Genomic DNA, 22,034 nt, shown 5'->3' with positions numbered 1-22,034 from the left:
CTTCCTAATGCTGTGACTCTTTAATACAGTTCCTCATGTTGTGGTGACCCCAACCATTTAATTTGTTGCTACTTCATAACTGTAATTTTGCTTCTGTCATGAATTGTCCTATAAATACCTGATTTTTGACTGTCTTAGGAGACCCCTGTGAAAGGGTCACTTGACCCCCAAAGGGTTTGTGACCTGCAGGATGAGAACCACTGGTCTAGGTCATATTAATCTGTGGGCGTGTCTGTGAGGGGAATTGCCTTACTTGTTAACTGGCTCAGGAGGGTCCACCTGCTGTGGGCAGTGCCATTCCTTGGGCAGGTGATCTGGTCTGTGTAGGAAAGCTAGCTGAGAATGAGCCTGTGAGTGCGCCAGTAAGCCATGTTCCTCCATGGTTACTGCTCTAGATTGCTGTCCCATTCCTCCCTCACTGACAACCTGTGACCTGGAACCATAAACCAAATAAATCCTTTCCTGAACTCTGCTTTTGGTTAGAGTGTTTTTGTTTTCAGAGAAAACTAATCTGAACAACAGTCACATTTGCTCTATTCTGCTACTAACTAGAGAAATGAAAATAAATTTGCCAGGGAAATAAGTGAAAGTAAGTTTCCTTACCCACAGCTCAGTCAAAACTTAAAAAGCAATATTTAAAAATTTTTATTTATATGTATTTGTGTGTATACGTTTGTGCACTGAGTGCGGTGGCTCATGGAGGCCAGAAAAGGTCAAATCCTCTGGAGCTGGAGTTACAGGTGGTTGTGTGTGGGTGCCCATAATTGGCGAGCCATTTCTCCATCCACCTAAATTAAAAGGAAAATTGATATGTTGTTCTGAAAGTAACTTGGCAACGGTCTCTGTTGTAAAATTTGAATGATGGTGATCAAGATACCACTAACGGTTACTGGACACTTTCTAAGAACTGTGCATGTTAAATGGGGCATGGTGGTACACGGTGCATGCCTACAACCCCAGCACTAGGGGGGTATTGGTAGGAGGATCAGAAGTCCAAGGTCAATCTTGACCACTTAGTGAGTTCAGAGTCAGTCTGGGCTATGGTCCTCAACTCAGGAAAAACAAAACAACAACAAACATCCATGCATGTATTACTTATTTTATTATTTTTACTTTCACCATCCCGAGGGTGGTCATTGTTGTTATTATTCCCACTTAGCAGAATGGGAAACCGAGGCACAGAAATAGTAAATAATACCCCTAGATGGCACAGTCAGTCCCTAATTCTAGCTATGGGACCTAGGAATCTCCAGGCTGCCATGCTCCTTCCGGTCTCCACTTACCCTAGACCCAGGTTTTCAGAGTAGAGAACCTGGGAGAGGCACTTGCAAGAAAATGTCCGTTGCAGGTATCTGCACGCTGGACTGTGACATAACTTAATTGGGGTGGGGGCATACCCCACTTTGGCTGGGCCCTCAGGGTCTGTACTACATCGGTTCTCCTGCAACCACACCACAGGTCACCGGTCTCTGTCAGCCCTCCACTCTTATCTCCACTTCTGTCCAAGTGCAGCCTCCTGGTGGGAGGAGGAGGAAAGAAGGCCGCCTCCTTCTCCTCCCCCGAGGTCCCACCTCCCACCCGCAGCCTCAGCGTCTGCGCAACCGCAGTCCTTGCAGCTCCAGCTCTGCAGTGCCTGACAGGGTCTGATTGGGGAGGGTGAGTCCTTAGAGGGACCCCCGGGGGCGGGAAGGGGGCGGGAGATTGGGCCGGGGCGTGGGCAGTGATCGAGGAGGTGCATTCACGTGTGACTGTGCACGCGTATGCATGCGTATGCCTGGGGTGGGCGGGTTCGCAGCACAGCTACTCTAGGTCTGGGGTCTGGGAAAGGAGGGTCTCCAAAGCCACGTGGGCTGGTGAGGAGGGGGGTATAATCAGGTTGAGTCGGTTTGTTTGTTTGTTTTTTCTGCTAAACCTGATCTGTTTTCCCGGCGCCTGTCCATCACACACGAATCTCAGCAACCAAGGAGAAGGGACTCTGCAAGGAGCTTGCACTCAGGAGTCCGTTTTCCTTCATGGGACTGTGCATGTGCACACTGTCTCCTCCTCGGAGAGGGGTCCCCAGACTCTCTGTTGGGCTTGCTGCACCTGTGAATCCGGCCGTGTGTGCACCTGAGCATGTGTGCATTATGTCTGTGGTGGGTTCAGTGTGTGGTACCCTGCAACAGGCCAGGAGCATGGGTTGTGGAGTCCCACAGGTGCGGGGTATCAAGGGACAGCCCTTAAACCTGGAGCTTTGAGGCTGTGATGGAGACCCTTGCCCACCTGTGCAATGGAGCCATCACCGTAAATACTCAGAACGGCCACCCCAGGGAACAGTGCCTCTGTTACTTTAATCATCATCATCATCATCATCATCATCATCATCATCATCATCACTACTATGATGATTTTTCTTGCTCTCACTGCCGTTCATCCTTTAGCTTCAGCTGGTAATACCCTTCCTAATTTAACCAAGAACCCCAGGGACTGTGAGATTTGAATCCCCTAAATCCTGCCTCTCTTCCCCGGCCTTCCATCCACTGCGCCTGCATGGTCTTCTAATCCTGCTCCTCCCCCCAGGCTTCTCCCTGTGCCACTGGCTTCTACCTGCCTCCATCCCCCCTTTGTTATTTTTTTAAAATAACATTTATTTGTGTGGGACACAGAGTTCAGAGGACAAGTCGTGGAAATTGGTTCTCCTGGGAACTGAACTCACTGGTCAGGCTTCGCAACTGCCTTTTACCCACTGAGCCATATTGCCTTCCTCCCCACTCCACACCTGTAGTTTTCTTCTCTCAATCCCTGCTTCTTAGCCCAACCCCGTGATTAATCATGCTTTATATTGAAAGTAAAACAATAAACAGAACTTGATTCTTAGGATTTTTTGACACTTTCCCATCAACGTCTCTGTGTATGTGTGCTCACACACACACCATGAAGCATAGTTTGTATCTCAAGTTGATCTCAAAATTCATAATGTAGGTGAGGATAATCTTGACCTGATGCCCCTGCTTCCACTGAAGTGCTGGTGTTGTGAGGGAGCATCCTGGTGGCTGGTTTGTGAAGTGTTGGAGACAAGCCTTCTGCATCCCAGATGTACCCCTAGCCCTGTTATTTGTCCACACTGGCAGTCTTGCCTTTTCACACACCACCCCCAACATACACCCCGACCCTCAGTGAAGTTACAAATTGTTAGCCCTTGGGTCTACCCTAGGGCTGACATTGCTCTGTGGCTCATGGGGTGTTTCCTTTTTAAACGTTTGAAGCAATGGGTATTATAAATTGCAGACCCTGTCTCAAAAATAAATAAATAAAAACCAGAAGAAAGGAGACCAAGAGAGGGTGATACTAGATGAAGAGGAAGGGTGGAATTTAGGCAAAGGACATGAGTCAGAAAGATGTTACAAAGTTAATTTCCCCCCCAGTTTTAGGTTTTTCTTTTTTCGTAGTCCCCCCCCATGTTGGATAAGTGAATTCCATTTTCTGGGTATTGAAGCCATAAGAAGTATAACATAAGTAACTAAACCAACCAACTAACTAAATGTTAGTAGTAAGTGCAAAGCCGTAAGTGACATGCGGCGCTTCAGAACAGCCATTAAACTGTAGGGAAGAATGTTACTGAGGTATATACAGCTGGGGGCTGAGCACGTGTTTGAGTGACTTCCCCAACACAGCCATGCGGTGCCTTTATTTGCGATTTTATTAGAACAAATGGCTTTTATTTAAAATTCAATAAAGTGTGAATGATGTCATCTGAGAAAATAATTTTCCAGTCTCCTAAGAAATCAGAAGATGACAGCCACACTTCCCATGTGCTTGCCAGCTGAAAAGGCAGGGAAGCTCCTCCTGAAAGGACACTTGACCAATCTTCTGCTATAATCCTTAGTGCTACCCACGGCTCCTCCCATACCACACAGTGGCTGTTTGTTCATGTTTTCCCTGTGATGCAGAAGTATTCCTCTGGAGTTCTTTTTGTTTTTCAGTTGCAGAAGTGAGAGCCGCAGGAAGCTTCTTGGTTGATTTATTTTATTCTTGCTCTGTTTCTGATGTGCCTTGGAGGTGTTTGTGTTCTGATCCTTGGTACCAGCATTTCTGTTGGCTGCATAGTCACATGGGGTGCCGTTTTTGGTCCTGCCTGTTCACCACTAGGATGTTAATCTATTGAAGCAGGGGTGGGGTGAGTGAGTGGGGATTGATCCAGTTGATACATTGGCTTTTGAGACTCAGCAGGGGTCTGGCCCAAAGTTTTGTTGAAAAATCTTTGGGAAATTTCATATGCATGGGTGGCAAGTATTTATGGAGAGGTGATGTTTAAATTAAGGTTAGTGTGGTGGTTTGAATAGGAATGGCCCTATTGTGTTTGAATGCTTGGCCCATGGGGATGGGCTATTAATAGGTGTGGCCCTGTTGGAAGCACTGTGGCTGTGTGGGGTGGGCTTTGAGGTCTCCTGTGCTCAGGGTACACCACTGAGGCACACCGTCTCTTTCTGCCGCCTGGGGGACTCTCAGCTCCTTCTCCAGCACCATGTCTGCCTGCACACTGCCATGCTTCTCACCATGATGGTAATGGACTGGACCTCTGAAATGTAAGCCAGCTTCAATGAAATGTTTTCCTTTATAAGAGTTGCCGTGGTCATGGTGTCTGTTCACAGCAATGGAAACCTAAGTAAGACAGTTAGCTTTGAAGGAAGGGTAGGGCTTCAAACCAATGATGCCAGGAGAAGGAACGTACCCCTTAAAGTTCTGTTCATAGGTGCTCTGTCCTTGCAGAAATCTGCCTCTGTGAGATGGCTCCTGTTGTCATCAGCATCTGTCATGGATGAGCAAGCTGAAGCCTAGAGTGGTCTTTTGTCCCAGGACACACAGCAAGTGCATGGTGGAGGTTACATTCAAGGGCACACAGTTAACTCCATGCTTGCTTTACCTGCTAATGGTCAGCAGCCTGGTAATGGTCAGCAGCCTGAAACTGCAGCCATCCTGTCCCCACTGTGCACACAGTTTTTAAAAATGTGGGTGCTTAAGGATTCTAACTTGGGTCTACATAGATTTAATTACAAATATATATGCATATATATATACACACTTGTGTGTACATATACACATGTGCATGCATAGGTACATACAGTTTATATGCGTGTAAATATATATTTCAAGTTAATTGCACCTGTCTCCATTGTATACATTTTTTTTTTACCCATATTGTTGATAGACCTCTAAGTTATAAGAATTTGACTTTTTTGAGACACCATGTAGTCTAAGTTGGCCTCAAATCTGAGATAGATCCTGTCTTGGTCTTCAGAATGCTGAAATTACTGATGTTCCTGACCACACCCAGGGGAAGTTAACATTTGTTTTTTGGTCTCATGTACTCAGGCTGATGTATTGATCTCACCATGTAGCTGAACTCTTCTTCCTGCCTTGACTACCTGAGTACTGGGAGTAGATGTCTGTATCACTGTAGTTTATGCCCTGTTTGTGCAAGCCCCTGGACTTTTGTTACTGCCTCTCCAGCGATGGGATTACAGATGTGTACTGCTTGGATTATTTTTTTTTAAATTGGGTGCTTGGGATTTGAACTCCAGTCTGATGCTTGAATAGCTCCACCCACAGAGCTATGCACCATGCTCCTGAATAGCTCTGTTTCTTGAATACAGATAGAGGCATGGTAGCTTCCACAAACATGTGGGCACAGGATAATTTTCCTCTGTCTTGCATAGATGCCCAGGATGGGAACATCGATTTCAGCGGGTGTACATATGTTCAACTTTAGCAGATGGTGCTGTGGGGTTTTACTAAGTGGTTGTTGGGCTAACAGACACTCCCACCAGTACCCTGTGAGTCAGCTTGCTTTTAAAATCTACCACTGAGAATTTCCCAGGGAGGCTTTATATCACAGTGGGAGTGCCAGTGTTTCTTCATTTTTAGATTTTTACAGTTATTGAGAGTAGCTATGAAAACAGAGTGAAAGTAAGCAGATACCAGACTGTGTTCTGAGCATTCTGACTAGGGATGCCCCACTGGCACCTGAAGTTTCTCTCTGCTTCCTAACTGAGGGGTACCCCAATTGGAAAGAGACTAGTGACAGAGCTGCAGAGTGTGGCAATTCATGTCTCCAACTTTGCAGTGGCAAGAGGATCAGGAATTTGAGGCCAGTTTGGGATATATAGTGAGTTCAAGGGTACTCTGAGCTGCCTAGGCATGTCTAAAAACAAAATAAAACAAAACAAGGGCTGGAGAGATGGTTTAGGGAGTAAAAGTGCATGCCACAGAAGCCTGGTGACCTGTGTCATTCCTGGAGAAAGGAAGGAGCTGACTCCTGAAAGCTGTCATCTCTCTCTCTCTTACACACACATACACAGACAGACACACAAAATAAAAAATTAAAACCAATCAACTAAACAAACAACAGATACACTAGCACCAAGTTGAGACACTCTCCTGAGTTCATGTTGAGAGAAAGTGTAGGGTTTTTCTTCCAGGAATTCTTGTATGGGTCTAAAACCTTTGCCTGTGCTTCTTTGGATGTTAGGGGTAAGGAAATGGTACCCTTTGCCCTTGACTAAAAATCTAGATCATTGTAACCAACCAGAATAGAGAATGACAAAGCTACTGGGTGTTTTACACTTAGTTATTTACTTTTATGTGTGTGGAGGGGGAATGGGGCATGGTGCACATATGGAGGTCAAAGGTAACTTATGGGAGTTGGTTCTCTTCTTACACTATGTGGGTTCCAGGCATCAAACTCAGAAGGTTAGGCTTGGCAGCAGGCATCTCTACTCACTAAATCATCTTGACAGTGCAAAGCTAGTAAATGGACTGGGGAGTAGGTTTAGGGATTGTCATCATCAGAGTGAAGGGATGAGTGGATCCCAGAAGATAGGAAAATCATGGCTTCTAGATCTTGGGAACCAAAATCTCAGACAAGGGTGAATGCTGGGACAACAGGCATAAAGCAAGGTGCTTTCTCACAGAAGAGGATATGGGTTTGCTAGTTGGTTGGATGTGGTATGAGGCAAAGAAAAGGTAAAGACAGCATTGTTGGAGCTTCTGGGAAGAATGGAGGGGTCCTAGCCTGGGAGGAGAATGTGCTGAGGGTATGGGGAGCTGAGTTGCCTTAGAAAATCATGAATTTAATTGTGGGTTTCAGAGGCCTTTGGGGCATACTTCTCCAAGAGAGACAAATGATACTTGGTAGGCTTAGGGAGGAGGTAGTTCAGCAGTTAGGAAAGGCACACTGCTCTCAGGGGACCTAAGTCCTAAGTCTGATTTTCAGAACCCATGTTGAACACCTCACAACCTTTTGTAACTCTACTTTCAGGAGAATCTTCTGGGCTCCAAGGACACTGCACTCAAGTACACATACCCACACAGAGACACACAAGCATACCTATAATTTAAAAATTAAATGAAAATCTTTAACTGATTGTCTTAGTTTGAGTTTTATTGCTGTGAAGAGACACCATAACCATGGCAACTCTTTATTCATTTTTATTTTTTATATTAATTACAGTTTATTTACTTTGTATCCCAGCTGTAGCCCCCTTTCTCACTCCCTTCCAATCCCACCCTCTCTCCCTCGTCTCCTCCCTGCCCCTCTCTAAGTCCACTGATAGAGGAGGTCCTCCTCCCCTTCCATCTGACCCTAGCTTATCAGGTCTCACCAGGCTGCAATGTCCTCCTCTGTGGCCAAGCTAGGTTGTTTGTCCCATCGGGGGTGGGGAGGTCAAAGACCTAGCCACTGAGTTCATGTCAGAGACAGTCCCTGTTCCCTTTACTAGGGAAACCCACTTGGATACTGAGCTGCCATCGGCTATATCTGATCAAGGGTTCTAGGTTATATACATGCATGGTCCTTGGTTGGAGAATCAGTCTCAGACAAGACCCCTGTGTCCAGATATATTTGGTCCTTGTGGAGCTCCTGTCCTCTCCAGGTCTTACTAACTCCCCCTTCTTTCATATAATTCCCTGCACTCTGCCCAAAGTTTGGTTATGAGTCTCAACATCTGCTTTGATACACTGCTAGGTAGAGTCTTTCAGAGACCCTCTATAGTAGGCCCCTGTCCTGTTTCTTGTTTTCTCCTACTTCCAATGTCCATCCCATTTGTCTTTCTAAATGAGGATTGATCATCTTACCCCGGGTCCTCCTTATTTAGCTTCTTTAGGCGTACAGATTTTAGTATGTTTATCCTATCTTATAAGTCTAGTATCCACTTATAAGTGAGTATATACTGTGTATATCTTTCTGCTTCTGGGATATCTCACTCAGGATGATCTTTTCTAAGTCTCACCATTTGCCTGCAAATTTCATGCTTTCCTTGTTTTTAATTGCTGAGTAATATTCCATTGTGTAAATGTACCACAATTTCTCAATCCATTCCTCTGTTGAGGGACATCTGGGTTGTTTCCAGGTTCTGGCTATTACGAATAAAGCTGCTACGAACATGGTTGAACAAATGTCCTCGTTGTGTACTTGGGCATCTTTTGGATATATGCCTAGGAGTGGTATAGCTGGATCTTGAGGAAGCACTATTCCTAATTGTCTGAGAAAGTGCCAGATTGATTAAAAAAAAAAAAACAAAACACCCAGAATTTCCAAAATGATCCTGTACAGCAACAGATAGTCGGGAGGTATCTCCATCTCTGATCTCAAGCTGTTCTACAGAGCAATAGTAATAAAAACTGCATGGTATTGGCATAGAAACAGAATGGTGGATCAATGGAACCCAATAGAAGACCCAGAAATAAACCCACACACCTATGGATACTTGATTTTTGACAAAAAAGCCAAAACCATTCAATGGAAAAAAGACAGTACCTTCAACAAATGGTGCTGGTCCAATTGGATGTCTACATGCAGAAAAATGAAAATATATCCATATTTATCATCCTGCACAAAACTAAAGTCCAAGTGGATCAAAGACCTCAACATAAAACTAGACCCACTAAATTGGTTAGAAGAAAGAATGGGGAAAAGCCTAGAACTCATTGGCATAGGAGACAACTTACTGAACAGAACACCAACAGCTTAGGCTCTAAGAGCAACAATCAATAAATGGGACCTCATGAAACTGAAAAGCTTCTGTAAAGCAAAGGACATAGCCATCAAAACAAAACCATAGCCTACAGACTGGGAAAGGATCTTCACCAACCCTATATCTGACAGAGGGATAATATCCAGAATATATAAAGAACTAGAGAAGTTAAACAGCAACAAATCAAGTAATCCAATTAAAAAATGGTGTATGGAGCTAAACAGAGAATTCTCTGTAGAGGAATGTAGAACGGCAGAGAAACACTTAGAGAAATGCTCAACGTCCTTAGCCATCAGGGAGATGCAAATCAAAATGACCCTGAGATTTCACCTTACACCCATCAGAATGTCTAAGATCAAAACTCAAGTGGCAACACATGCTGGAGAGCTTGTGAAGAAAGGGGAACCTTCCTCCATTGCTGATGGGAATGTAAACTGGTACAACCACTTTGGAAAACAATCTGGCACTTTCTCAGACAATTAGGAATAGTGCTACCTCAAGATCAAGCTATACCACTCCCAGGCAATCTTATAAAAGAAAATATTTACTTGAGGCTGGCTTGATGGTTTCAGAGGTTTAGTCCATTATTGTCATGACAAGAAACATGACATTATACAGACAGACATGGTGCTGGAAAAGGAGCTGAGAGGTCTACATCTTGATCCACAAGCAACAAGGAGACACTGTATGCCACACTGAGCATATTAGACCTCAAAGCCCACCCAATAGTAGCACACTTCCCCCAACAAGGCCACACCTGCTCCTAATATTACCACTCCCTGTGGGCCAAGCAGTCAAAGACATGAGTCTATGGGGGCCATTCCTATTCAAACCACCACAGTGATGACTAGTCATATAGATGGAAAAGATATGGTTTACATAGCCACTATACACAATTCAACATTAATATGTGTTATATCACTTATTCAATACAAGTGAATATTATTTAGTATAAATTGTATGCCACATTTGTGTGTGTGTGTGCATGCAGTACACACGTGTGTGGATGTGCATGTTTGTGTGTGTGTTGTGTATGAAGGTCAAAAGATAAATTAGGGTGTAATTCCTCAGGTGCCATCCATGTTGGTTTTGCAGCGTGGGTCTCTCAGTAGCCTGGACCTTGTTGGTTAGGGTAGCTGTCTAGCCAGTGAGTTATAGAGACCCTCCTTGCCAGGTGTGAGCTCTCTGTCCTTATACAACTTATACTTTCCTGGCTGAGCCATCTTCTCCATCCATGTATCTCACTTATGAAAAATTTTCAAATGTTATGCCCAGTGTCATTAGACTTTATTTTCCTGTTTGTGCCTTTTTATTTACTTTTTTCTTAAGTGCAAATTTTAAAAATTACATTACATTTTATTTATTTTGTTGCATTATAGTTTATTTACTTGTGTGTATGTATCATGTGAAGTGTGCCAGGGAGCACGGGTGGAGGCTAGAAGAGAGCTTGCAAGAGTAAGTTCTCTCCTATGATATAATCCTAGGAATCAAAGGAAGGCTATCAGGCTTGGATGGCAGTCATCTCTACTCACTGAGCCACCTCAGTGGCCCTTTCTCTTGTCTTTGTGTCAGAAGTATTCCTTCAATATACACATGACCGTTGAACACATTTAAGGGGTTAAATGATACAACAAATATATATATATATATATATATATATATATATATATATATATATATATATAATAACCAGATCAGGTTCATTGGCTATCCATCATCTCAGATAACCTTTCAGATACCTTTCTTTCTTTCTTTCTTTTTCTTTCTTTCTTTCTTTCTTTCTTTCTTTCTTTCTTTCTTTCTTTCTGTCTGTCTGTCTGTCTGTCTGTCTGTCTTTCTTTCTTCCTTCCTTCCTTCCTTCCTTCCTTCCTTCCTTCCTTCCTTTCTTTCTTTCTTTCTTTCTTTCTTTCTTTCTTTCTTTCTTTCTTTCTTCTTTCTTTCGTGGGTTTCTCAGTGACACCTTGGCTGTCCTGGACTTGTCTTGTAGACCAGGTTGGCCTTGAACTCATAGAGATCCACCCGCCTTTTTCTTTAAACAAGAATGTTCAAAATCTACAGTTGTTCTGAAAGATTGAATTGATTGTCATCAACCACAGTCACCCCACAGCTACTCCTCTTAATGAAAAACTGAACTCTTAAGCCTGTTTTCTATTTTGTTAGTCTTTCTTCCCCACTGCTCTCCTCATACTCCAGGCACCTAATACTAATATACTAATACTTCCCATGAGGTCAGCATTTTTAGCTTACACATCTGTTGTAGTTACGGAAGAGTTAACTGTAGATCATATTCCATGTTATAGAGAAGTCACAGTGACAGAGGCTTAAGACAGTTGGTCATGTCACATCTGTAGAGATGAGCAGATGCAATGAATGCATTGCATGCTCAGTTCTTGCTTATGCCTAGCTCAGTTTATCTACTTTCACACAGTTCTTCACCCTTGCCTAGGGTGACATCATTGTCACCTACAGTGGGTGAGGTCTTCCCATTTCATTAACTTATCTAAAATGATCTCTCACAGACATGCACACAGGCCATCCCAATGTAGACCATTCTGCATTAGGACTCTATTTTTGGGTGGTTCTATGTTGTGTCAAGCTGATAAAGTAGACTAATCAACATGTAGGTGATATCATATGTTGTCCACTGCCACAAAAATATTTTAAAGCACATCTTAGCTATTGCCTCAATTTTCTTCTAGCTCTTTCAAGACCACCTCTAAAGCAAAGATGGGTGTGTGTGATGCGGTGGCACACATTTGTAATCATAGCACTTTGTGGGCTGAGATGGGAGTATTGTGAGTTGGAGTCAAGACTGGGCAACACAGTAAGTTGAGACTAGCCTGAACTATATAACAAGCTATATACAAAGACCGATAGGCAGGCAGGCAGGCAGGCAGGCAGGCAGGCAGGCAGCCTTTTACATCTCCATAAGTCAGTATCAAACATTTGGTTTCACTAAATCCCTACCCCACATACATTTTCTAGACTTTTCTAGAATAAATATTTTTGTTTCAAAGCATGCTGCTCAGAATCTGCATCTCTGATGATTAATCTTTTCACCTAAATTAACATCTTCAATGGCAATTTAGAATGATCATAGAAACCTCCTGGGCGCATCTATGAGTCTGTTTCCAGACAGGTTAACTGATTAAAAAACCCCACCCTAAATGACACCTGCAGTCCACAGAGTTGGGTGCTGGACAGAATCAAAAGGAGGAAGTGAGCTGAGCACGCTGCTTCCTGACAGCATGCAAGTCGGTCAGCAGCTTCGTGCTCCTGTAGTCACGCCCTGTACAGGTCATATCCTCAAACTGAGTCGAAATAAACCCTTCATTTTTGACGGCTGAACCATCTTTCCAGCACCTCTCTGTCTTTCTAGTATTCAGCATTATTCCTAGCACCATTCATTGAATGACAATGTTTCATCCTTCAGTCCTTAGGTTTTGAATCCTGCACCTGGGAACCCCATAGGAGGCTGGAAGTAAAAGTCTGCCTTGGAAGCCCCAACCCCTACTGACAAGATGCAGAGCCTCAGGGCCGAGCAGACACAAGGACTACTTCCTCGGGACAGCAGAGCCTGGGAGAAGCCCTGCCACCCCACCTTCCCCAAGGACTGGGAGGCTGTGGAGGTCGGGGCCTCCAGCTGTGACAGTGATGAGAAAGGTGAGAGGTCCTGGGGAAGGTGGACAAGGGAGATACCTGTGGCAGAACTTGGGGAGAAGCTGAGCATCCATTCTGCTACTCACTGACTTGTGCAGTGTTGAAATGGTCAGGTTTTTTTTTTCTGCATAACATTTAGTTACTTAGTGCAATAAGCATGTATGGGGTCATAATTCTGTCGGTCAGCAGTTTGATATGATTTTGGGGACACGTTTCCTGTTGTCTGTTTTTGTACTTGCTTGTGAAGTCATAGGGAGCTGGCAGAGCTGTTTCTTAGATGGCTTCACCTACACATTGGTTTGATTGACTAATTTGAGGGTGGTGATCATAAACCTTGTGTCTGCAAGAGGTATATTCTCATGGGTCCTTGGAGAGCAGTGAGGAACAGGGAATGCTGGGATGCCTAAGCACTTAAACTTAAAAAATTGTGTGTGTGTGCGTGTGAATAAGCAAATGTATGAAGGAACCCACAGAGGCCAGAAGAAAGCACAGGATCCCCTGGAATCTGGAGTTACAGGTAATGGTGAGCTGTGTGGTGTGGTTGCTGGGAGTTGAACACATGTTCTCAAGAGCAAGCACAGTAAGTACTTTTAAGCCCTGAGCATCTCTCCAGCCCTCCTAGTAACTTGATGATTCTCTGTGATAGGTCAAAATATGGCATGGTCAAGGCCACGATCAGTGAGGGGAGGGAGTTGTGTGAAACTTTTTCTGGGGAGGATACACACACACACACACACACACACACCTACTCACCTCAGATAAGTAACCCACAACTGAAGTTACTAACAAGAGATGCATGGGCAGAGATCACAGTGTGTTGTTAAACCCAAAATGAACATTTCAGGCCCTCTCTTCTAGTGTTTATGTAGCTCAAATATCAGAGGTGCTGAGGCATTAAGCCTGTGAATAGCTGTTTCCCAGAACAAATGTTGGTTTAGGAAGTCAGAAGTGAGCGGCATGAGGTCAGTTAAGAGAACCTCTGGACCAGCAGAGTGGATCAGTGGATAAGGGTGCCTGCTGCCAAGGCTGACAACTGAGTTTGGTCTCCACAGGGCAGAAGGAGATAACTGGCCTCCGACCTACACATGTGCTGTCATGCATATCTCCACACACCCCTTAAAGCATTAAAAGAAAAACAAGTAGACGTCAAGCTGGGCAGAGTGGCTGTAAGCCAGCACTTGGGAGGCTGAGGCAGGAGAATTGCTCATGAGTTGGAGGCTAACCTGGGTTAGAGGGAGATTTCCAGGCCAACCTAGTTCCATAAACCAAAACAATCTCTACCAGCTTTATTCAGCTCAGGATTGAAAGGGTGCACAGGTGGTAACTTAGTGAGCAGCTCTTCCCAAGACGCTTCTGTCATGGAAGGTAGGAGCAATTCTTTCTCTCTGCTCCCCCACTCAGATCTCAGCTAGAAGCCCATCAGGGGACTTCTACCTTCAGGTGGACAGAGGAGTCCAGCTGATGGCCCAGTTTTAGTTATGTAGTCAACTGCAGGATCTGATTTCAGGCCTGACATGTTATCAGCCCCACATGAACCCTGTGTGTGTGTATACACATGCATATCTGTGAATGTATTTGTGTTTGTGTATGCTTTTGTGTGTGTATATTTGTATATATGGGTATATACATATGTATATCTGTATGTATGTGTATATATACATGTATGTCTGTTCACACATATATATCTGTGTGTATTTATTTGTGAATATGTGTTTGTATGTGTGTGTGTGTTTGTATGTTTGTATATGTATATATATGTATACCTGTGTGTGTTTGTCTGCCTATGTGTGTATATACATGTGTATATATGTGTGTGTTTGTTTGTATATGTGTTTTTGTTTGTATATGTGTGTATATACAAATATATCTGTGTGTGTTTGTGTGCGGCTGGGGAGCTGTGGGACTGGGGGGAGTGGGCCTGTAGTAAGAGTGGTGCTGAGGAGAGTCCAAACCCTCATCCTGATATCCGCAGAAGTAGGACTGCTCTTCCCTACCCAGACCTTGTATGTCCTGGGGCACAATACTCTGTCTCCCACCTTTGCACCCCTCCCCTAGGAGGTATCGTGGTAGTAAGGTTAAATTTCCTCTCCCCTCATAAGGTCATGCCCAGAAGCACCTGGAATTCCTCCTTATGCAAATGAGGCATTCCCAGCATCCTGGCCCTGGCCAGTGATGCACACTCAACCCTGAAAGCACCTACCCACCCCTCCAAGGTTTAAGTAGCTTTGTTCCCCCCAACTAAATGGGCTGTCTCACTGAAGCTGTCTCTCGAGAGGTCAGTTTCTCACAGCCACTTGAGGTCTCTTTTCCCCCTTTCATTTCTGCTTGTTTCCCCTCTCAGGCTCCACCAGCAGTAGTTGCAGTCACAGGCCAGTCATGCCTTAATGTGAAAGTGAAGCCTGAATAGGATGCTTATATGTGTATATGTGTGCTTGTAGTGTATGAATATGTGTGAGTATATATGCATCTCTCTCTGTATGTTTATATGTGTTAGGTCATTAGTAGAGAAAAGATAGGATGCCATGAAGAACCAAGGGGAGCCTAGTTTAAGTGTCTTGGCTGCTCACTTACAGCTCTTTTCTCCCCTGTTCCTTTGCCTTCACAGATCTGTCTTCTCAAGAGACTGGGCTGTCTCAGGAATGGAGCTCAGTAGAGGAAGATGATGAATCAGAGGACTCACAGGCATGTATAGGGATTATTTCCTTTATTATAAATGTTACTCTGAAGATCTCAGTGAGCTGTTGCATTTCCCTCCTTAGCCTGGAATTACTTCGCTGCACAGAAGTTCCAAGTGCTCTCTTGTAGGAGATATTCCTGTGTTGGTCAGACATAGTGGAGGGTCCCTGTGTGTGTGTTTCTCTATGTATACACACCATCCATAGCTCTGCACTCAGAATCACCATCCATCCATCTATCCATGCATCCAACCATCAACAAACCCATCAATTCACCTACCCCAGCCCATTCACCTGTGCTGCTTACCTGTTCTCATCTACCATCATCCAGCCATGCATGCATGCATCCATTCATCTATCGACTCATCAACACACACACTCACTTATCATAATTATCCACCTATCCACCCACTCAAACACCCACTTGCCATTCCACCTATAATACCATGCATGCATGCCTCCAGTCCCCCATCCCCCAGCCCCTCAGCAACCCAGCCCTTGTATCTAGCTCCTCTCCCTCTCCCACTGAAACCCTGGGTTTGATCTCATAAGTCTGTAATCCTAGTGCTTAGGAAGTAGATGCAGGAAATAGAAAGTTCAAGGATCATTCTTGACCATATAGTGAGTCTGAAGCCAGTCTGCATTACAGGAGGCTGTCTCAAAAGAAAAAAGAAAAAAAAAAAAGCAACAGCTTTATCTAAGTAGAATAACAGAGAACACACACACACACACACAGCACACACACATTAATACATTCTAGTGATCTTCAACTTTACCTCAGCTTTAGAAGGAACAATGTAGTAGTTAACTTTGTCATTGCTCCCACAACACCCGGTGAGATATGAGAAGGGAGATGTGTGTCAGCTCAGAGTTTTACACAGTTCCAATGCAATGGCTCAGTGGATGGAATGGGAGTGTATGGTGGAGGCTGTTTACTTAGGAAAATGAGGAAGCAAAGAAGTTCCAGGAGTCAGGACTTTGTACAGGTTTACCCCTACTGGGCTACTTGCCCCAGCTAGCCCCTGCCTCCTGAAGGCTTACAGCCTCCCAGAGCAGAACTATTGGCCATAAGCAAACACAAGTCAATACAACATACTCAAAATTAGACCACAAAAAACACTGCCTGACCTGGGAGGAGAAAAGTGAGTTAAGAGTATTAAGAAGCAGGTATCTGGGGCTCCATGGTTAAGATGAGTTCCTCTCTTCTGGACGACCTAAGTTCTGTTCTCAGCACCCAGTCAAACAACCCGCAGCCGAAACTTCAGACCCAGGGGCTCTGACCCTCACTTCTAGCCTCTGTGGGTACTGTGTTTATGTGCACATAACTTACCACCTGTTCAGACACACATGTGCATGTATTTAATATAATTTTCTGGAGAGGTGGCTCAACAGTGAAGGGCACTGGCTGCTCTTCCAGAGAACTAAGATTCAATCCCCAGATCCCACATGGCAGCATACAACCATCTGTAGCTGAGGTTCCAGGGGTCTATCTCCTTCTGGCCTCCACAGACACCAGGCATACACATGGTACACAGACATACATGCAGGCAAACTACCGTTTAATTTAAAAAAAATTTAAAATAAAAGTTTAAAAAACTTCAGTACATAAAATAAATATTAAAAAAGAAAAGAAACAGTTGTGTGTAGTCAGAGTAGGCAGTGGTAATGTCTTTGGCCAGCGTGGTGGAAATAAAACAAAGTGGTTAACAATGGAAACATTTTGAAGGCAAAGCCAAAAGCATTTGCTGGTGCCTAGAATGTGGTGGAGAAAGACCAAAGTCAAGGATGATGCCATGTTTTAGAATGGAGGGAACGATTTGGAGAGAACTAGATCACACTTATTTTAGTAAGGGGCAGATATTAGGATATGTGTGTGGGGTGGGGGTGGGGAGCCATGTAAAGCTTAAAATGTCAGGTGTAGGATGGTTCAGTGGGAAAGCACTTGGTATGTGTGAGGAATGGGATTTGGATTCCTAGACCACACGTAAATGCTGATTAGATGTGACAACCTGCACTTAATTCTAACACTATGAATGTGGAAGGCGGAGACTGGGGATCCCGGCCACAGACAGGCTAACTATACTAGACTATGCCATCAATCTCTGGGTTCAATTGAGAAGCCTTGCCTCAATACATAAGGTAGAAATCAATCAAGGAAGATTGCTAATGTTAACTTCAGGCTTCCACATACATGTAAATGCACATGGATGCACACACATGTGTATGTGTGCCTATAAACATGTGAACATGCGTGCAAACATTTCCCATAAACATGTGGGGAAAATTTAAGGTGGCTATTATATTTACAAATGAATGTTTGCATGAGATAGACAGTTGGAAATTTAAAAGAGGGTATGGTCAAGAACCACATACCTGTGGCACAAAGTTAGAGCTTTCTGTATATGTGATATATGTCATTTTGGAATTTCTTCCCCCTCCAAAACACAGGTGTGTTGCTTGTTTCCATATATTCATCTAATATCTGGTTATTCTGTCATGCAGTTTGAAACTCAAACAACTTCTCTGCTGGTAGACTAACCATAAGCTCATATTTTTCTGTAGTGAATGATGCCGACCTCCTACCTTCCCAGTGCTGATATTTTCTTCTTCCCTCTTTCAGGGTTTTGTGGAGTGGTCCAAAACTCCACAGCAAACAACCATCGTGTTGGTCGTGTGTGTGCTGTTCTTATTCTTGGTTTTAACTGGGATGCCCATGATCCTCCACATTTAACCACTGCCATATCTGCTGTACAGAAGCCTAGGTCCTGTGTCACATTAAGAAACTGTCTTGGCTAGACGCCAGGCATGAATACTCAACATTATGAAATACCTTTCAAATACCCATTGAGATGACCTTATAATGTTTTAGTTTATTTACTTTAGAGATTTATTTTGATTATGTGTGTGCACATCTGTATGTACATGTGCTATTGTGAGTGCAGTGCCTGCAGAGGCCAGTAGAGGGAGTTTGAGCCCTTGGAGCTGGAGTTGTTGGCAGTTGTGAGCTGCCTGATAGGGGAGCGGAACTCTGGCCCTCTGCAAGAGCAACAAGTACCCTTAATTGCTGAGCTGTCTCTCTAGCTTCATGAGTTTTTTCTTCTTTGTATTTTCATAAAACTTCTTAGTATGAGGTTTCTACATTACTGAAATTTATTTAAATGAATACATCATTTATTATAAAAACATTATTTTGTACACTACTGAGAAATACTTCTCAGTAGTGCTGAGAAAGAAAAAAAGTGTGAATTACTTGATATGAATGGCAAACTATCTCTTCAGAGAAGTTGAAAAATGTACAACTTAAGGTCAATGTTGAGCCATCTTCTGTCTTGTAAAAAATATTACGTTACAATTTAACATTTTGCCTGCATGTGTTTTTATGTACCACATATGTGCCTGGTGCCTGTGGAGGCCAGAAGAGGGTGTTGGATTTCTTAAAAGTGGAGTTACAGATGGTTGTGAGCCATCATGAGCGCTGAGAATTGAACCTGGGTCCTTAACTGCTGAGCCATCTTTCCAGCCCCAGTGTCATAGCATCTTTAGTGTGTACAGTCTCCATCTAGACTCCTTTTCTGCTATTTCATATAAGGACTCTTGCCTCTATCTTGATGTGTTCAGTTGGTGCTATTTTGTGACATTTTGGTCTCTTGGCTTAAGTTTTCATCATTGAGAGATCTGAGTAATTTTTTATACTTTTTATGCTTTTGAATAATCTCTGTAGCTTGAGAAATATCAGATTTTTGGCAGCTTAAAAGAATTTACAGTGGTTAGGGAGATGCTGCATAGTTTAGAGTGTATATCACTCTTGCAGTTTGCTTTCTGGCACACATATCAGGCCATAACTCCAGCTCCAGGAGCTCAGATGCCCTCTACTGACCTCCAGGGAACACAGCACTCATGTGCACATACCCACCCATACCTCCCTCCATACATATAATTAAAAATAAATCCTTAAGATTTTTAAAAAAGAATTCTCCAGTAATTGGTTCTGAGATTGGTGAGAGGAAAATTTCAGGCTATGTTTGATTTAAGTTATCATAACTCATCTTATTAGTAATTACTATAATAATTCTATATTGGTAGCTTATGAATACTTTTTTACTTCTTGGATTCATTTTGATGATTTATAATAGTCTTATCTTTTAGAGAGTTCTTCATTCTGTAGACTTTTTGTGATTATAAGCTTAATTATAAACACTATTTTTATAATTAAACAAAAAAAATTCTCTGCATCTTTTTTTTTCCTACCACTGTTCTCCTTTCAACTTGTCTTTGTGGCTTACTTGTTATTTCATTTTACCAAACACGTATGTTTTTTGTTATTGCTTTTCCAAAGATCAGATTTTTGACAGCTTAAAAGAATTTACAGTGGTTGTAGAGATGGCTCCATGGTTTAAGGTATTTATTTATTTATATTATTTCTTTTACTTGTTATTATTTTTTAATTATAAAGTATTTTTATTGTGCTTAGTTCTGAGTACTTTTATTTCTTGGGTTACATTTTAAGCTGAATTTAAATTTGATTTTAAAATTAAAAATTTAAGCTGAATTTAAGTCTAAATTTTCTCTATACTTGCAATAATAACATACTTAATAATAGAAATGTCCTTCTGGATATAAACTTGGCTACAAACTTGGCAACATCTTGACATTATATAATCTATATGGTGGCTTATCATGTTCTTTTTTTTTTTTTTTTTTTTTTTGTACTAGTCCTACCAAATGCTTTGAAGTCCATTGGTTTAGTTTGTTTTTTGTTCAGAAACACTTCTGCATGGCTGGGGTTCTGGGGAGATGGCTCAGCGTGTAGGCACACTTGTTCTGCAGACATAGTTCTGAGTTTGAATGCACTGCTGTCTGTGTTATAATCTCAGCATTGGAAGGTGGGGTCTGATGGAGACAGTGGCCAGAGCTCATTGGCCGACCAGCCTAGCCAAAAAAGCAAGCTTCTGGTTCAGTGAAAGGCCCTGTCTCAAGACAGTAAGGTAGAAAGCAATGGAGGAAGTCATCCCATGTCTTGCTCTGATTTCCACAGGCATATGCATGGATGAGCACCTGCATACTCACATCATGCAGCTGACCCACCCGAACCCATGCTCCCTCCCCCCCAACAAAAGGAAAAGGAGTCGTCTAATTTTTCTGTTTTGTGAATGTAACCTATAATATATCTGCTTTCAAAACATTTTGCAGCACTTCAACCATGGCCAAGAACATGTCCAGTCTTTGTAACTTTCATGGATGTTTAAGGTGAAGATCTGCTCTTTGCAGACTAGACAACCATGTCTGTCTGTCTACTCAGCCTCACTAATGATGCTGTTCTCATTCATCTGCTCCTTGACTTTGGACTGCTGCATTTGTTAATTTAACTTACTAGTATATTTTTATAATATTTGCTTTATGTATACAATAACTATATAATTCAGTACAAACAGAACCAGAACTATTATAAATTGCTGTTTAAATTACACGTAAAACATCAAGCACATCAGGTATATAATAAAACTCAATAAATGCCAGCTAAAACCTGATTCTGACTCTTTCATTAAATAGAAACTAATTGGCCTTTAGCCAGTTCAATAATTTGAAATTTTCCTTTTTCAAATATAAATTGGTATGAGTGTCCTCTTTTTAAAATCCTCTGTGGGTATACATGGAATATTTCCACTGTATCATTTTGCTTTAAAAGAATTTGCTTTTTAAATTTCTTTTATTTTTAGATTCATTTATGTTATTTTGTGTGTGTGTTTTGCCTGAATGTATGTGTGTGTGCCACATGTGTGCCTGGTGCCCACAGAGGCCAAGAGTGGGTGTCAGATTCCTGGAACTGGAATTATGGATGGTTGTGAGCTACTCTGTAGCCTCTGGGAGCCAAACTCAGGTCCTTCGCAAAAGCAGCCAGCCCTGTTAACTGCTGTGCCATCTCTCCAGAACAGAGATTTTTTTTCTTTTTTTTTTTTAAATATTTTTATTTGTGTGTGTGTGCCTATGCACAGGTGCACACCTGCTTGTCTGTGTGTGTACCACATGTATGCTGTACCCACAGAGGCTAGAAGAGGGTGCTGAATCCTGTGGCTCTGAAGCAACAAGGGCCAGTGGGCCATACAATGCCGGCCCCAGCAACTGAATCTGGGTCCCCTGAAAGAGCAGCACGTGTTCTTTACCACTGAGCCCTCTCCAGGACCCTGTGAAAGGATTTCCAGTGGCTTCTCTGGGATTCACTGGACAAGTTATCAGGGGAAAATATGAGGTGATCTCCCCGGCCATCCTTTCTTGGAGTAACTGTATCCAAAAAGCAACAAGCCCTTAAAAGAACGTAGATGTCTGTTGTTATATAGTTGGGATTTTCATTAGCTGTAAACAAGAGATGCTCAATTCAAATGCACTTAAGAGAAGATGTTTATTATGAATTCATGTGACACCAAAACTTGAGATGGAATTAACTTCAGATTTGGAGCCAAATTGTCAATTGGACTTTTCCTCTCCATGGCTCTTACACATATGGCCGCTTCTGAGACTGATCACCCTCTCCCTTCTTAGGGCATGGCCATCTCTTTCGTGGTCACATCCTCCAAGTGGCAGCTTCCCTCAGAATGTGCAGGATCTCATGTGTGTATCAATGACTTTGCCAGTGTCCCAGCTCGTGGAGCAAGCTCAGCAGGGGTCTTCCCGTTTAAGTCAGCTCACTGGA

General features: G+C 42.9%; 1 protein-coding gene across 2 annotated transcripts; it reads left to right on the top strand.

The window, feature by feature from the left end:
• The first annotated feature begins 1,513 nt into the window (after positions 1-1,513).
• Positions 1,514-20,868, top strand: Smim17 (small integral membrane protein 17). Of its 2 annotated transcripts, none has more exons than XM_021654382.2 (4): positions 1,514-1,656; positions 12,445-12,674; positions 15,277-15,353; positions 17,967-20,868. In XM_021654382.2, exons 2-4 carry the CDS (start codon positions 12,533-12,535, stop codon positions 18,075-18,077), a joined length of 330 nt encoding a protein of 109 aa, XP_021510057.1. In that variant the 5' UTR covers positions 1,514-1,656; positions 12,445-12,532; the 3' UTR covers positions 18,078-20,868. The 2 variants fall into 2 exon arrangements, with proteins under 2 accessions (XP_021510057.1, XP_060231912.1); XM_060375929.1 differs by lacking the exon at positions 1,514-1,656 and adding an exon at positions 4,457-4,565.
• Positions 20,869-22,034: the final 1,166 nt, after the last annotated feature.

The sequence above is a fragment of the Meriones unguiculatus genome, chromosome 1, assembly GCF_030254825.1.
Source record: "Meriones unguiculatus strain TT.TT164.6M chromosome 1, Bangor_MerUng_6.1, whole genome shotgun sequence".
Taxonomy (NCBI): Eukaryota; Metazoa; Chordata; class Mammalia; order Rodentia; family Muridae; genus Meriones; species Meriones unguiculatus.
This window is presented reverse-complemented; position numbering and strand designations above follow the sequence as displayed.